The sequence below is a fragment of the Bos taurus genome, chromosome 18 (assembly GCF_002263795.3).
Source record: "Bos taurus isolate L1 Dominette 01449 registration number 42190680 breed Hereford chromosome 18, ARS-UCD2.0, whole genome shotgun sequence".
In the NCBI taxonomy this organism is placed as follows: domain Eukaryota; kingdom Metazoa; phylum Chordata; class Mammalia; order Artiodactyla; family Bovidae; genus Bos; species Bos taurus.
Window position 1 is genome coordinate 25895552 of NC_037345.1, and position 12045 is coordinate 25907596.

Sequence of the window (12045 nt, forward strand, 5' to 3'; positions counted from 1 at the left end):
AACCCCTGTGTGTGTGTGTGTGTGTGTGTGTGTGTTGCAAAGGCTGGGGGAGGATCAGGACCTCAGGATGATGATATTTACCCTAACCTGCCTCCTGCCAGCTCCTCGAGGACTGATGGGGTCTAGGAAAGATGTATCTGGTGACCCCAGGCAGAGAGTCAGGGTCTAAGCCCCAAGCCCCAGCTGGGGATGAGGTGCAAACTCAGGCCAGGAATTAGGTTCTCTCTGTGCCCCTGTCCACTGCTTATAGACCTGCAGGCAAGCCCCTTCCGCCTCAGACTCTGAACTTGAGTCAAAAAGAGAAAAGAGAGGGCACAAAAGGGATTTAAGACCCCTCTCTCAGAAGCCCTTGCCATACCAATATATGCTGGGGGGCTTCCCTGGGCCTGGGTCCCCTTGAAGAAGTGGAGTCAGGCCCTGGAGGTTTGGCCTAGGGCCTCGATTCATGGTGAAGCAACACAGTGTAACCCTCCTCATCACCTGCAGTGTAGAAGTAAGGCGAGGTGCCTGAGGCCACTCAGAGAAGGTTTCCTCTGCCCAGAGCATTGCCAATGAATATACCATAGAAACAAAAGTTATTTGCTCTGTCCACAAAGCTTCAGGACTAGTTCTGATTGCCTACCAACCTACAGAAAGGAGGTCTGATGCCCTGCAGACAGCCATGGGTGTTCCTGGGCCAAGTCCAAAATAACCCTGCTCAAAGGGGGAAAGAAGAACGTCTCGGCGTGGCTGGGGTTAGAGCAGCCATCCTCGGCACTTAGCTCCAGGATCTTCCAAAGACCATCCCACCTGTGGCCAGTCTGCAAGGACAGACCCAAGTCAGGGTCAGTAGCCACGAGGCTCACGAGGTATTTGAACAGGACTTCTGACACTATTATGATCTGGGACTTCGGGGATCCACAAATCTTCCGAAATCACGTGCAAAGCCATGGGTCCACTCACATGTGCATTTTCCATGGAAAATCTCCTTGTTTTCACTTGATTCTCAGGAGAGTCAGTGCCCGCAAAGGTTAGGAAACCCTGACTTACATCCTCCTCATCACCTGCAGGTTGAAAAATCCCAAGAGACGGAGAGAGGCCACTGAGCCTGAGCCATTGCCTCTATCTCTGCCTTTAAGTCCCCTCAGTCCCAGGGGGCTCTTTGCTCCTCATAGAGAGATTACTTTAGAAATCCTCCCTGTGGCCATTGACTTGGGGACAGCCCAGCTTCCATGGTCTCACCTCTAGGCCTTTCTGGCCTGACCCCAAGCCACAACCCAGGCCCTGGGCCTCAATGCACTACCCAGCCCAAACCCCATCACCAGTCTCCTTGCTGTTCCAAACACTCAGACTCTTGCCTGCCTCCTAACCCTTGGTCAAAGCCTTCCTTCCACGTGAAATGCTTTCGCCATCTCTTCCTACCCAAATCTCATCCTTTCTTCCAGGCAGGCCTCTCCCCAGTCTTCCCTTCTGCCCAGTTCTTCCCCAAGATTATGAGGACAGGAATCGTAGCCTCTGGCCCACAGTAGGCTCTTGGGAAATACTGTATTTGCTGGCCGCCTCTCATCTATCCAGTAGGATCCAGGACTCAGGAAGGGGGCCTGGGGCCTCCCAGAACCAACACAAGACCTGGATGAAATGAAACAACTCCTACAAAGTAATAGTTGTGTTTATTACAGAGTAACACACAGACACATCCTCTCACCCTGGGCCTGGCAATGGGGAGGATCGGGGATGGAAGAAGGGTCCTGATTGAGGGAGGGTGGTGGGAGGGTCAAGGAGGACTCTTGCAGGCAGTATTTTGTACTGTATTCCAGCAGCTTTGATATTTTTGACCCTATCTTTTGATATACATGAAAACCTCAAAACTCTCTCATCCTAAGTCCTACCTTCGTGCCCAGTTGCACCAGCTCAGGGCCTGGCAAACAGCAGGTGTTCAGTGATGCTTACAGACGAACAAAGGCAGGAACGCAGACCCAGAATGGGGATGGACACGCACGCAGAGTGAAGAGGGAGATCCCACAAGCCCTGGCCCACCCCCACCCCTCCCCTCGACCTCCTTTTCAAGACCCTGTGAGGAGGACTGGACATTCCTGCCAGAATCTTTGTAGATCTACGAAAATCAATAGCGGCCAAGGCTTTTCCTAGAGGCATGACCTTCAAGGAACAAAGAAAGCACCGGCTTGAGGATGGGATGTGGAGCTTATCACAGGCGAGTCTGGGCCAGGCAATTAGGCCCCAGGCAACTCTCCAAGGTTTGAGCAGTTTGTGGTCCTCGGCTAGGGCCTGCTCTGGAGAAGGGATGAAGTTGGGGGCTGGGAGGTCAGGCAAAGGCTCTCTATGGAGCTGTCTCTGCACAGATGGGAAGATGCAGAACGGTGGCTCCAATCCCTCAAGGAGTTGAGAGCAGGCCAGAGGGCTGGCGACACCACGCTCCCCACCTCCACTGCTGGTTGAAGAGCTCTCCTGCTCCCCTGGCCAGCCCGGGTGCCAGCACCAGTCCCGGCCATTGTTCCCAGCTTCCTGGCCAGCAAAGAGTAGGTTGGAACCAGAGCCCCGAGCTCCAGTGGCTGGAGGTGGAGACCTGTGAGGTTCAGAGCCTAGGACGGTCCTGCCCAACTGCCTATCCCCTGCCTGGCCCACCTGACCCGCCCCCACAATTCCAGGCGTCTCTCATCACAAACTATCTGACTTTGGGAAGCCTCTGGACTTCTCAAGGGTCAACACAAAGCAGATCCTCAGGTCTGCCCGGCCCGTCTCATGGAGATGATATGAGGCTCCAACCAACTGGTAGATAGGAAAGTGACGGTGGGTTGGGGGGGTGGCGGGGAAAGGTAAAGAGAACCCTGACACTCGGATGGGAGAGCGAGGCTGGCTCCCTTCTGCCTCAGACCTCCCAGTCCTCTGCTTTCCTGAGTGACTGCTACATGTCCAATACTCCACATGGGTCATTTCATGGGACCCTCATCCTAAGCCCAGAAGAGAGTGTTACTGGCTCCATTTCACAGATGAGGAATAAGGCCCATAAAGATTCAAAGACCTTCCCAAACCTTTGGTGCTTATGAGTGGCAGAGGCAGGACTCCAGTCGGGCTTGACTGTGGTGCTCTTAACCACAAGAGCACAGCAGGGCCACAACGGTTCACGGGCACAGGCTCCACTCCTGGACAGCAGGGTCCCCTCCCACTGCCCCGCTGAGGGGCTGAGCACAGAGCCGGCCACACAAAGTCAGCAAGATGGTGGGCTCCCTGGGAAAGTTGTCTCTGATGATCCAGCCTGCCCTGGCAATGACTTTGAGGACCCAAGAGAATGTACACCCACCCAAGCCATGCAGGGGGAATTATTAACTCCAAAGTGTGAAATTTATGTTAGTGTTTCTTTTTGGCTGAGCCTCGAAGCAAGCAGGATCCTCGACCAGGGATCAAACCCACGACCCCTGCTGCCAGTGTAAGTGCAACAAACTACTGGACTACCAGGGAAGTCCCTATGTTAGCCTCTCCCTCTCAGTCCTCTGGCTCTCATCCAGATGTCACCCCTCACCCCAAGGGACCACCCTGTCCCTATGCTGTCAGTGGTTGGGGCAGAGAGAATGATAAGCCTCTGACTTTGGGAAGACTAGAGAAGATAGTGTCTGGGACTTCCCTGGTGGTCCGGTGGCTAAGACTCTGCACTCCCAGTGCAGGGGGTCCAGGGTTCAATCCCTGGCTGGGGAACTACATGCCACATGCCACGACTAAGATCCAGCAAAGTCAAATAAAACAAATAAATGTATTTTTTAAGAAAGAAGAAGACAGTGCTAGTTTGTACCCCTAGCCATAATGTTGGACATTCGCCCATGAAAATTCCATGCTCTAAGGATGGAGTTATGGAGCACAGGAAACCGGGGTTCCTGGTAGGTAGGTGGGAGTGGTTATCTGTGCGTGGTCAGGTACAGTGAAAGGCCGCTGCTTAAGCCAGTTTATGCTGTTTCTGACACAAACCAAGAGACCAGAATGAGGCAGGTGGAGACCAGACTGGAGGTCCGGAGAGGCAGGGAGGGGAAAGGGGGCCACAGGTCGATCCTATCACCTTCCCAGATTCAGGTCTCTTAGGAGCCTCAGAGATCGGAGTCAACACCTCCACTTCAGATGGAACTGAGGTCCTGAGAGGAGCAGAGCCTGCCTGGGACCACCTGCAATCAGAGCTCTAAGACCTGAACCCCCAGGCCAGGGCTCCATTTACTGCCCTGGTTTTGGCCCAAGTTGGAGCCCAGAGGCTGAGGGCCAGGTGGGAGCCCCACTGCTTTGTGAGAGATGGAGTGGGAAAAGAAGAAAGAAAAAGTCATTGCAGTCTATGTTAGATCTGCCAGGGCTCCTCCTGCCCCTGGCACACACAGACCATCGTCTGTCCAGGAAGGGCGACCTGAAGCTATAAAGCACCAAACACATGCCAGTGCTTTCTAGGAGTTTCTGCAAGGTGGGTGGGCTTTGCCTAAGGTCATTCAGCTAGAAAGGAAGCCAGAATTCGAGCCTAGCAGACACACAAGGGACCCTGGGCATCATTGCTGAGAGGCAGATGCCTGCAGGAAGGAACCACCCAACTTCTCAAGGGCAGGTCCCCCATGGCCACACATGGAGAGAAGCATGGTGTCCTGGTCACATCTGGGGTCCTCCAGCCTCTCCACTAAGCCTTCTGCAGCATTTTGAGTCCCCTGCAGCGGGGGCAGCTTCTGGTCCTCTTTCTACCCTCATCTCCATCCCACCTTCAGGGCAGGGATCCCTGCTGACCACACTCCACTAGCTCTCAGACCCCAGGCAGAGGTAGTTGCTTCTCCCCACCTCCACCCTTGCCTGTGAGAAGCAGAAGGAGCCCAAGTTGCAGTTGGCTCCCTGGGGGACACAGGGATGGGGGCAGAAGAGGGGTTCAGATAGGCTGAGATGGAAGTGGCTGGGTTGGACATGCGAAAGGATCACCCTGTGACATGGTGAGTGGAAATGAAGCCAGAACAGGCCATCCTTGGGGGTGGGGCCCACAGGCTGCTCCAGGAAGGCCCTGGTTTTCCACTGGAGCCAAGCAAGCTCTCCTGCTTACCAGGCTCAGGCCCCAGCTTCTGACCATCTATGAGCTGCTGGTCCCTCAGTCCAGCTCCCTCTACAGTGGCTGCAGCAAAACCCCATAGAGGTCAAGAGGTTGCAGCCTGAGGGTTCCAGCATCGTCACAACATCCCCCCTGGGGAAGCTCCATATGCAACTCCACTTAACTCTCACAAGAACCAAACAAGGCAAGTGTTAATCTCCGTATTTTATAGACGAGGCAACTGAGGGCTTGACCGAAGTCACATGACCAGAGTGTTCCAGACTCAGGATTGGAACCCAGCTTTAGATCCCAGTCCCCAGCCTGGCCCCCCTAGCCTGCACACCACCCCCTCTCCACGGCTCAACATCCGTCTGTGGAAGAATGACCAGAAGAAGCTGTGCTTTGGTCTGTGAAGGTCAATGTCTTTACTTCTAAAGCATACATTGGACTCACTATATATTAACATCAAAAAGGGCTATCTAAAATGGAGTCTTTCTTTTTAAAAACTCAAATCCTCACATTTTTAGATAAGATCCAAAATGACATGAAATTAAACTATACAATGTTATGAACAGTATAACAACTGCTTTTAGAAAGCAAAATGAAAGGAAAAAAAAAGAAAATGAGCACTTGGGACTGTTGTCAGCCTGGGTTCCATGTCTTTTGAGGCATTGTGACTAAAGCCAGCACCGAGGGGAAGGACTGCCCCTCTCTGCAGGCACAGGAAGGGAATCCAGTCAGAGGAGGTGGATGTGGGCTTTTCAGACTTCGGAAGGTGACAGTGGGACAAGGCGGGTCTCCCTGCTCCTCTGGGATTTGGGGGTGGGCACTGATTAAAGTCTCCTTTTACCACAAGCTTGGAGGTGGGTAGGGAGAGGGCGGGGGCAGAGCTGGGTTCAGAAGAATCATTTTGACAGTCAACGTCTTCTGGCCTTCTTGAGAAGAGCCCCAGCCATCAAGTGGTAACAGCTGACTCCATCTACCTGCTGGTTTCCTTAACAACACTCTTCCCCTGCCCACTCCCTATCCAGGACACCCAAGGCTCCATGAGCCCTGTGGGTAGCCGGAGACCTAGGGGTACCCTAAAAGGACCCGAGGGAGAACACTCTGGTCTTGGAAATAGCTGGATGTTGTCCAGAGCATCTTGGCAGCACAAGACCCCTGGAGTACAGGCCAGCAGCCAGACTGATGGGGGAGGGGGCCCAGGGGCTGGGAGGGCACTGTGGGGTCAGAGGCATTCCCACCCTCTTTTTACCTCTTCTGCTCCGGGCACCCAGGCATGGTCTTGGCCCTGAGGCAGGGCTGGGGTGAGCTGATTAGGGCCACACCCTTGAGGCTTTGGTTCACACGATTTGATTTGAGTGAGGGAGTGACACTTGTTCCCATCCACTAGGAAGATGAAGGGCTTGGCCCTTCCTCCTCCTGGGCACCAGGGGGTCTAACAGTCCCCTTCTTTCACATCAGCAGTTCTGTCTGGCTGAGGGCACGTTCCCCACCTGCGCTTGGAACTCTGTGGCAAAGGTGGGAGGGGCGCTTCCAAAACGCTGGGATGAGCCCTCCGTGCAAAGGCTGCCTTTCCTCCTTTCCCTGGGGACAGCACTGTTTCTGACTGAGCCTGTTGTGGAAGAACTTCCCTGCCTCCTCCCTTCTGGCTGGGCCAATTGCTCTCCAAGAGACCCGGCCCACAGGTGTGCAGCACTCCTGTGTGTCTCGCCTGTCAGAACCCTGGGGGGCGGGTTGCCCCTGGCTGAAGTTGCTTCCTGGCCCCAGGATTCCCTCCTGGAGTTAGCCCTCCCCCTCAAACAGCAACCTGAAGGGGGCCACCCTGCACCCAGGCCCTCCCGTGACCCTTCTCTTTCCTAACCTATCTGTTTTCTCTAGTGAGGCTGAAACGTTTGGGAAGGTTGGGCTAGCACCACCCCCTCCTTGGGGTGGAGAGAGGCCAGTTCGACTTCCAGCCTGGTTCCATTGAGAAAAGGGAGGCTGAGGTCTCTCAAGAGAGCGAATCCTGTAAGGGGAAAGAGGTTTGCAGGATCAAGACCAGCCACAGCCATCTGCCCCCCCCAACCCCACCTCCTCCAGGCCGGTACCAGGGGTGCCTGGCACCTACACCCTCCACCTGCCCGGGTGCCCTTTCATCCTCACACCCAGGGCCAGGTCCGGGGATGGGCGCAAGGAGGCCGGGCCGGGCCGTGCCGGGGCCGCAGCGGGGACTCAGGGCAGGCAGGCAGCTACCTGGTAGGCGCCCTCGGCCGCAGCGGCTGCGGCGCTGTGCTGCGCGCTGTGCTCCTGCAGCAGGGCCACGTCCAGGAAACGCTCACCGCACCACACACACTTGAACTGCTGCTCACGGGCGTGCACGCCCTGGTGCTTGTTGAGGTGCTCGCGCTGCTTGAAGGCCTTGTCGCAGTTGGGGCACTTGTAGGGCTTCTCGCCCGTGTGCACCCTCCGGTGCCGCTGCAGGTCGGAGGCGTACTTGAAGCGCTTGTCGCAGTCCGGGCACTTGAGCGGCTTCTCGCGGGCCGGGTCGCAGCGATGCTGCACGAACTCGGAGGACGAGAAGAAGCGGCGCTCACACAGGGTGCAGCGCAGGGGCTTCTCGGCCGCCGAGCAGTGGGCCAGCTGGTGCTTCTGCAGGGCCGAGGCCCGCTTGTAGGCCTTGTGGCACACTGGGCACTTGAAAGGCCGCTCGGCCGCACCCGGCAGGCACTTATGCCGCAGCAGCTCGGCCGACTGGTCGAAGCCCTTCTGGCACACGGGGCACTTGAAGAGGGTCTCGAGGGTGTGCACATGCTGGTGGTAGAGCAGGTGGCTGGGCTGCCCGAAGCCCTTCTCACACAGGCCGCACTTGAAGGGCTCCTCGGCCTTGTGCGTGCGCCGATGCCGCATGAGCGCGTACTGCTGCTTGAAGCCCATCGGGCACAGGTCGCACTTGAAGGGCCGCTCGGCGCTGTGCGTGCGCTCGTGCTGCCGCAGGTCCGACGGCCGCTTGAAGGCCTTCTGGCACTCACCGCAGCGAAAGGGCCGCTCCCCGCTCGGCGTGCATGGGTGCTGCAGCAGCTCCGACGACTCCTTGAAGTGCAGCTCACACACGTTGCAGCGGAACAGGTGGTGCTCGCCTGAATGCGCGTACATGTGGCGCACCAGGTGCGAGCGGTGCTTGAAGGTCTTCTCGCACACCGCGCACTTGTACGGCCGCTCCGAGCTGTGCGTGCGCTTGTGATGCACCAGGTGCGACGACTGGCTGAAGCTCTTGTCGCACAGCGTGCACTTGTAGGGCTTCTCGCCCGTGTGGATGCGCTCGTGCCGCGAGAGCTCCGACAGGTGCTTGAAGGGCTTCTGGCAGATGGGGCAGCTGTAGGGCTTGTCGGCCGATTCCGCCGGGGCTACGGCAGGCGGAGGCGGGGGTGCCGGGGGCAGGGAGGGGGCGGCGGTGGCCTCGGGCTCGGCCGCCTCGGCGGGCTTGTAGGTCTTCTCGCAGATGGAACATTTCACAAGGCCGCCGGTGCCGCTGTGGGCGCTGTGGTGCTGCGCCAGCGACGTGAGCAGTGAGAAGCCCATCTTGCAGACGCCGCAGACGAAAGGTTTCTGCTCGGCCTGCACGCACTGGTGCTCCAGCAGGTCGGTAGCCTGGTGGAAGATTTTAAGACACTGCGTGCACTGGAATGAGCGATCATGGCCCGCCAGGCACTGGTGCTCATGTGGGCTGGACAGGTGCGCCAGGTCATGACCACACACGCCACACTTGGGGCCCGGCTCCCCCGCGGCCTGCAGGGGCACGTGCTGCGGGGGCTGCAGGCCGGGCTCAGGCTGCAGGAGGATGCCATAGACCGCGCAGCCCAGGGGGTTCTCAGCCGTGCCTGGGGGCAGCGTGTGCTCCGCCAGGGCCGGCGGGGGTTCAGCATGGTGCTGCGGCTGTGGGGGCTGAGGCTGCTGCGGCTGCGTCTGCGGCGGCTGCTGCCAGCTCTCCGACATGCTTGGGAAGATGAAACAGGGTTTGGAGAGTAATGGCTTCAGTTTCCCTGCTTAAGGTGACCCACACCAAAGAGAGAAGCTGCCCAGGATCAGGGATGGACGAGGACCTCGGACAAGGCACGGAGCGGGACTGGTCAGGCGGTCCAAGTCATTCACCAAGACAGACTACAAGGCTGTGCCTACAGGACTGGGGTCTTCGGGCAGGGTGCCAGGAGTGGCAGGGAGGCTCTGCAGAGAAGAAAGAAATTGTGAGCTTGAGGCAGGGACACACAGCTGTTCCCGGGGCCTCTCCCTGATCTGCCTGCACTCGCCACATTGACATTAAACACATCAGGGAAGTGAAGGGGGCTCTGGGCTGGGAGATCTTCACTTTCTGGCAGCGCAACTCCTTCAGTAAAGGGGATGGTGGCTGTCTCCAGGCCCACCCATCCTCAGTTCCCCATCCCTTGGCCAGGCATCCCAGTCTCCCAGCTTACTGCCAACCCATTTCCATTAGCTGTCTCACAAGTGACAGTCTGGGGTGATCTGCCCACAATACAAAGAAGTCACAAGTTCTGTTCATGCTCCCAGGAAAGAAGGAGGGAAAGACTGACCGGTGAGGGCCTTGGTGCACAAAACAAGAATTTTAAAAACATAACCTTTTTTTGTGTGTGTGCAAAACACTTCTTATTTGGAAGCCTAATACAGAAGACAGATAAAAGCATAGAGGCTCCGGTTGAGGCCTCCCTGTAGACCTGCCAGCTCCTCTCCTGTCGCTGCCCTGAATTTCGACCCAGGACACAACTGCTCATAAGAACAGACTGTAGAGCTCAAGGGCCAGACCTCCCAGATCTGAAGGCCCCTCAGTCAACCGATATTTAAAACACCTGCATGGAATGGAGGCCCATCTCAGAAAACTTCTCCTGTGAGGGGCTGGCCCATACCTCTCTCAATTGTCCCCAGGTCCTCCCCCTTGACTGTGTGCCTATTCTCTCTTCATTCAATAAGGGGGATGGTTTTGCAGGGACCTGAGCCAATGCCCGATAAGGATGAGATCCACAGACCCACACAGCCTTGATGGCTACTCCGCAGAAGTTCCCCAGGCTAGTCATCTCCCAGAGCACCAAAAAAAAAAAAAGCCTTAAATCCTCTTAATATGATAGTGTCAAGGCCTGCAGGAAATGTAAGCAATTTTGAGTTTGCCTCTGCAATGTGGGATGTAGCATGCTAACCATCCCTGTCACCTTTCCGGAGACAACCCTGTTTCCTTGCTCCAAGTCTGTAACACTGGATAATCCATGGAAGGTAAAGACCACCCAGCCCAGGCAAATCTCTAACTCACCACTTTGTGGCAGCATAAGGTAATGACAGCGAGAGGGAGGAACTTTTAGAATCAGATGCAACCCGCTTTCAGGTTCCCAGCTCCTCCGCTTCTAACATTGAAAAGTTTCTAAGTTTTCTCCCGATGAAAAGAGAAGGAAGGGGATGCCTTCACAAGCCAGCCGGGCTTCTAACTGTTCTGCTAAAGAAACGTAAGAGTCAGGCTAAAAACTGTCAGCCTCAGCATCTTTCCGGGAAGGGAAGAAGTGAAGAAGCCGCTGCTCCGAGTGGAGGCAGCAGGTTGCATGAGCCAGCAGGTACCGAAGCCTCCCCAGGAAAGAGGGAAGCAGGACTACTCTGAGCCAGGTCTAGGTCAGACTGCGCCAACCCAACTGTTTTTTGTTTTTGTTTTTTTTTCTCCTGGCATGAATGGCTGCCAGACCCAGGGTCCCCAGCCCCGGGCCCCCAGGTCCGCTGACCATTCCGGCCCCCCCTCCAGGAAGGTGCGGTCAGGAGGCCTCTGATCACCCAGCAAAGAGGATGAGAGACTAGGGTTAGGGAGGCAAGGGGAGGCCCCCACCTGCGCCCCACCCCAGCCCTTCCTCTTCCTTGGGAAACCAACCGAATGAAAGCCGATCACCTCCCCGCCGGCACTGCCCGCCGGCCCAGCTGGGCTGCCTCCTGTCAGCCCTCGCCGGGAAATGGCCAGGACGCTGCGGCCCCGGCGCCGGACCTGCGGGCGAGTGGGCCCGAGAAAGGGCCCAGGGCTGCAGGCCGGGCCCGGGAGGTAGCTGCGTGTCGAGGTCGGCCTGGGCCGCCCAAGAGCTCAGGAGGCCGCCGGGTCGGGCCGGAGGTGGGGTTGGGGCGGGTACTGCCGGACCAGCTGGGGAAGGGGTGCGGCGGGCGCGGGAGTGGCCCCCAGACGCGGCCCCGGGCGCCCCGCCGCTCACCTGCTCCGGGCCGCCCGCGGGGTCAGGCGCGGGGCGAGTGGCGACTGGCTGCTCTCTCAGCCGCCCCTTTATTCCGACTCCATCCGCGGCAGCGCGGCCTACGCGCGCTGCCAATCCCCGGCCTCGCGTAGCGGCGGCTGCCGGCCCGGGGGCGGGGAACGGGCTAGCGGCGGCCGGAATCGAGGAAGCGACGTGCGCGGCCGGGATAGCGGGGCCGGGGCGGAGGAGCGCTGGGAGGGCGGGCGGACGGAACGATGGCCTTGCAGAGACCGGCGGACAGGCGGGCGGCGCGGGGGCCAGGGAGGCGGGGCCGGGGGAGGAGCGGCAGCCCGGGCGGCGGCGGCTGCGGGAGGAGCGGGCGGCACGGAGCGAGGCCGCCCCCTGCCGGGGACCCCGCGGCCGGGCCGGGTCGGACAGCCGGACGCGCTGGGTGGCTCTCCGGTCGCTCGGCCGGCACGTCTCAGCTGACCCAGGAAGGGCGCTCTGCTTCCGACCACCCCACTCGGCCTTAGGGGAGCGAGTTCCCAGGGCCCGGCCCTCGGCCCGACCCCTGAGCCTGAGAGGAGAGCCCTCCTAGACCCTCTGATCTTCTGAAACGGACCCGCCTCTGATTCTTCAGCTCGCTCTTAGGGAAGGGGGCCCCCCGGAGCTCGGACTTTGGGCGGGGCTTGGGGAAGGGGCCCCGGGACCTCTGACCCCAGTCCGGACGGCTAGGGCAAGGATCTCCGCTGGGTCTAGTGCTCTGACCTCTGACCCAGAGACCATCGGCTGCCGGGAGGTCCCGAGTTG

The 12045-nt window shown here is 58.3% G+C and overlaps 1 protein-coding gene across 3 annotated transcripts; it reads right to left on the bottom strand.

Moving 5' to 3' along the window:
* Positions 1–5239: 5239 nt before the first annotated feature.
* On the bottom strand, positions 5240–11345 carry ZNF319 (zinc finger protein 319). 3 transcript variants are annotated; one of them, XM_024978965.2, is made up of 3 exons: positions 11257–11345; positions 7268–9235; positions 5240–7040 (listed from the first exon to the last, which is right to left on the bottom strand). In XM_024978965.2, exons 2-3 carry the CDS (start codon positions 9005–9007, stop codon positions 7026–7028), a joined length of 1755 nt encoding a protein of 584 aa, XP_024834733.1. In that variant the 5' UTR covers positions 9008–9235; positions 11257–11345; the 3' UTR covers positions 5240–7025. The 3 variants fall into 3 exon arrangements, with proteins under 3 accessions (XP_024834733.1, XP_005218873.1, XP_010812936.1); XM_005218816.5 differs by having other exon boundaries at positions 5240–9235; XM_010814634.3 differs by lacking the exon at positions 11257–11345 and adding an exon at positions 10329–10873 and having other exon boundaries at positions 5240–9235.
* Positions 11346–12045: the final 700 nt, after the last annotated feature.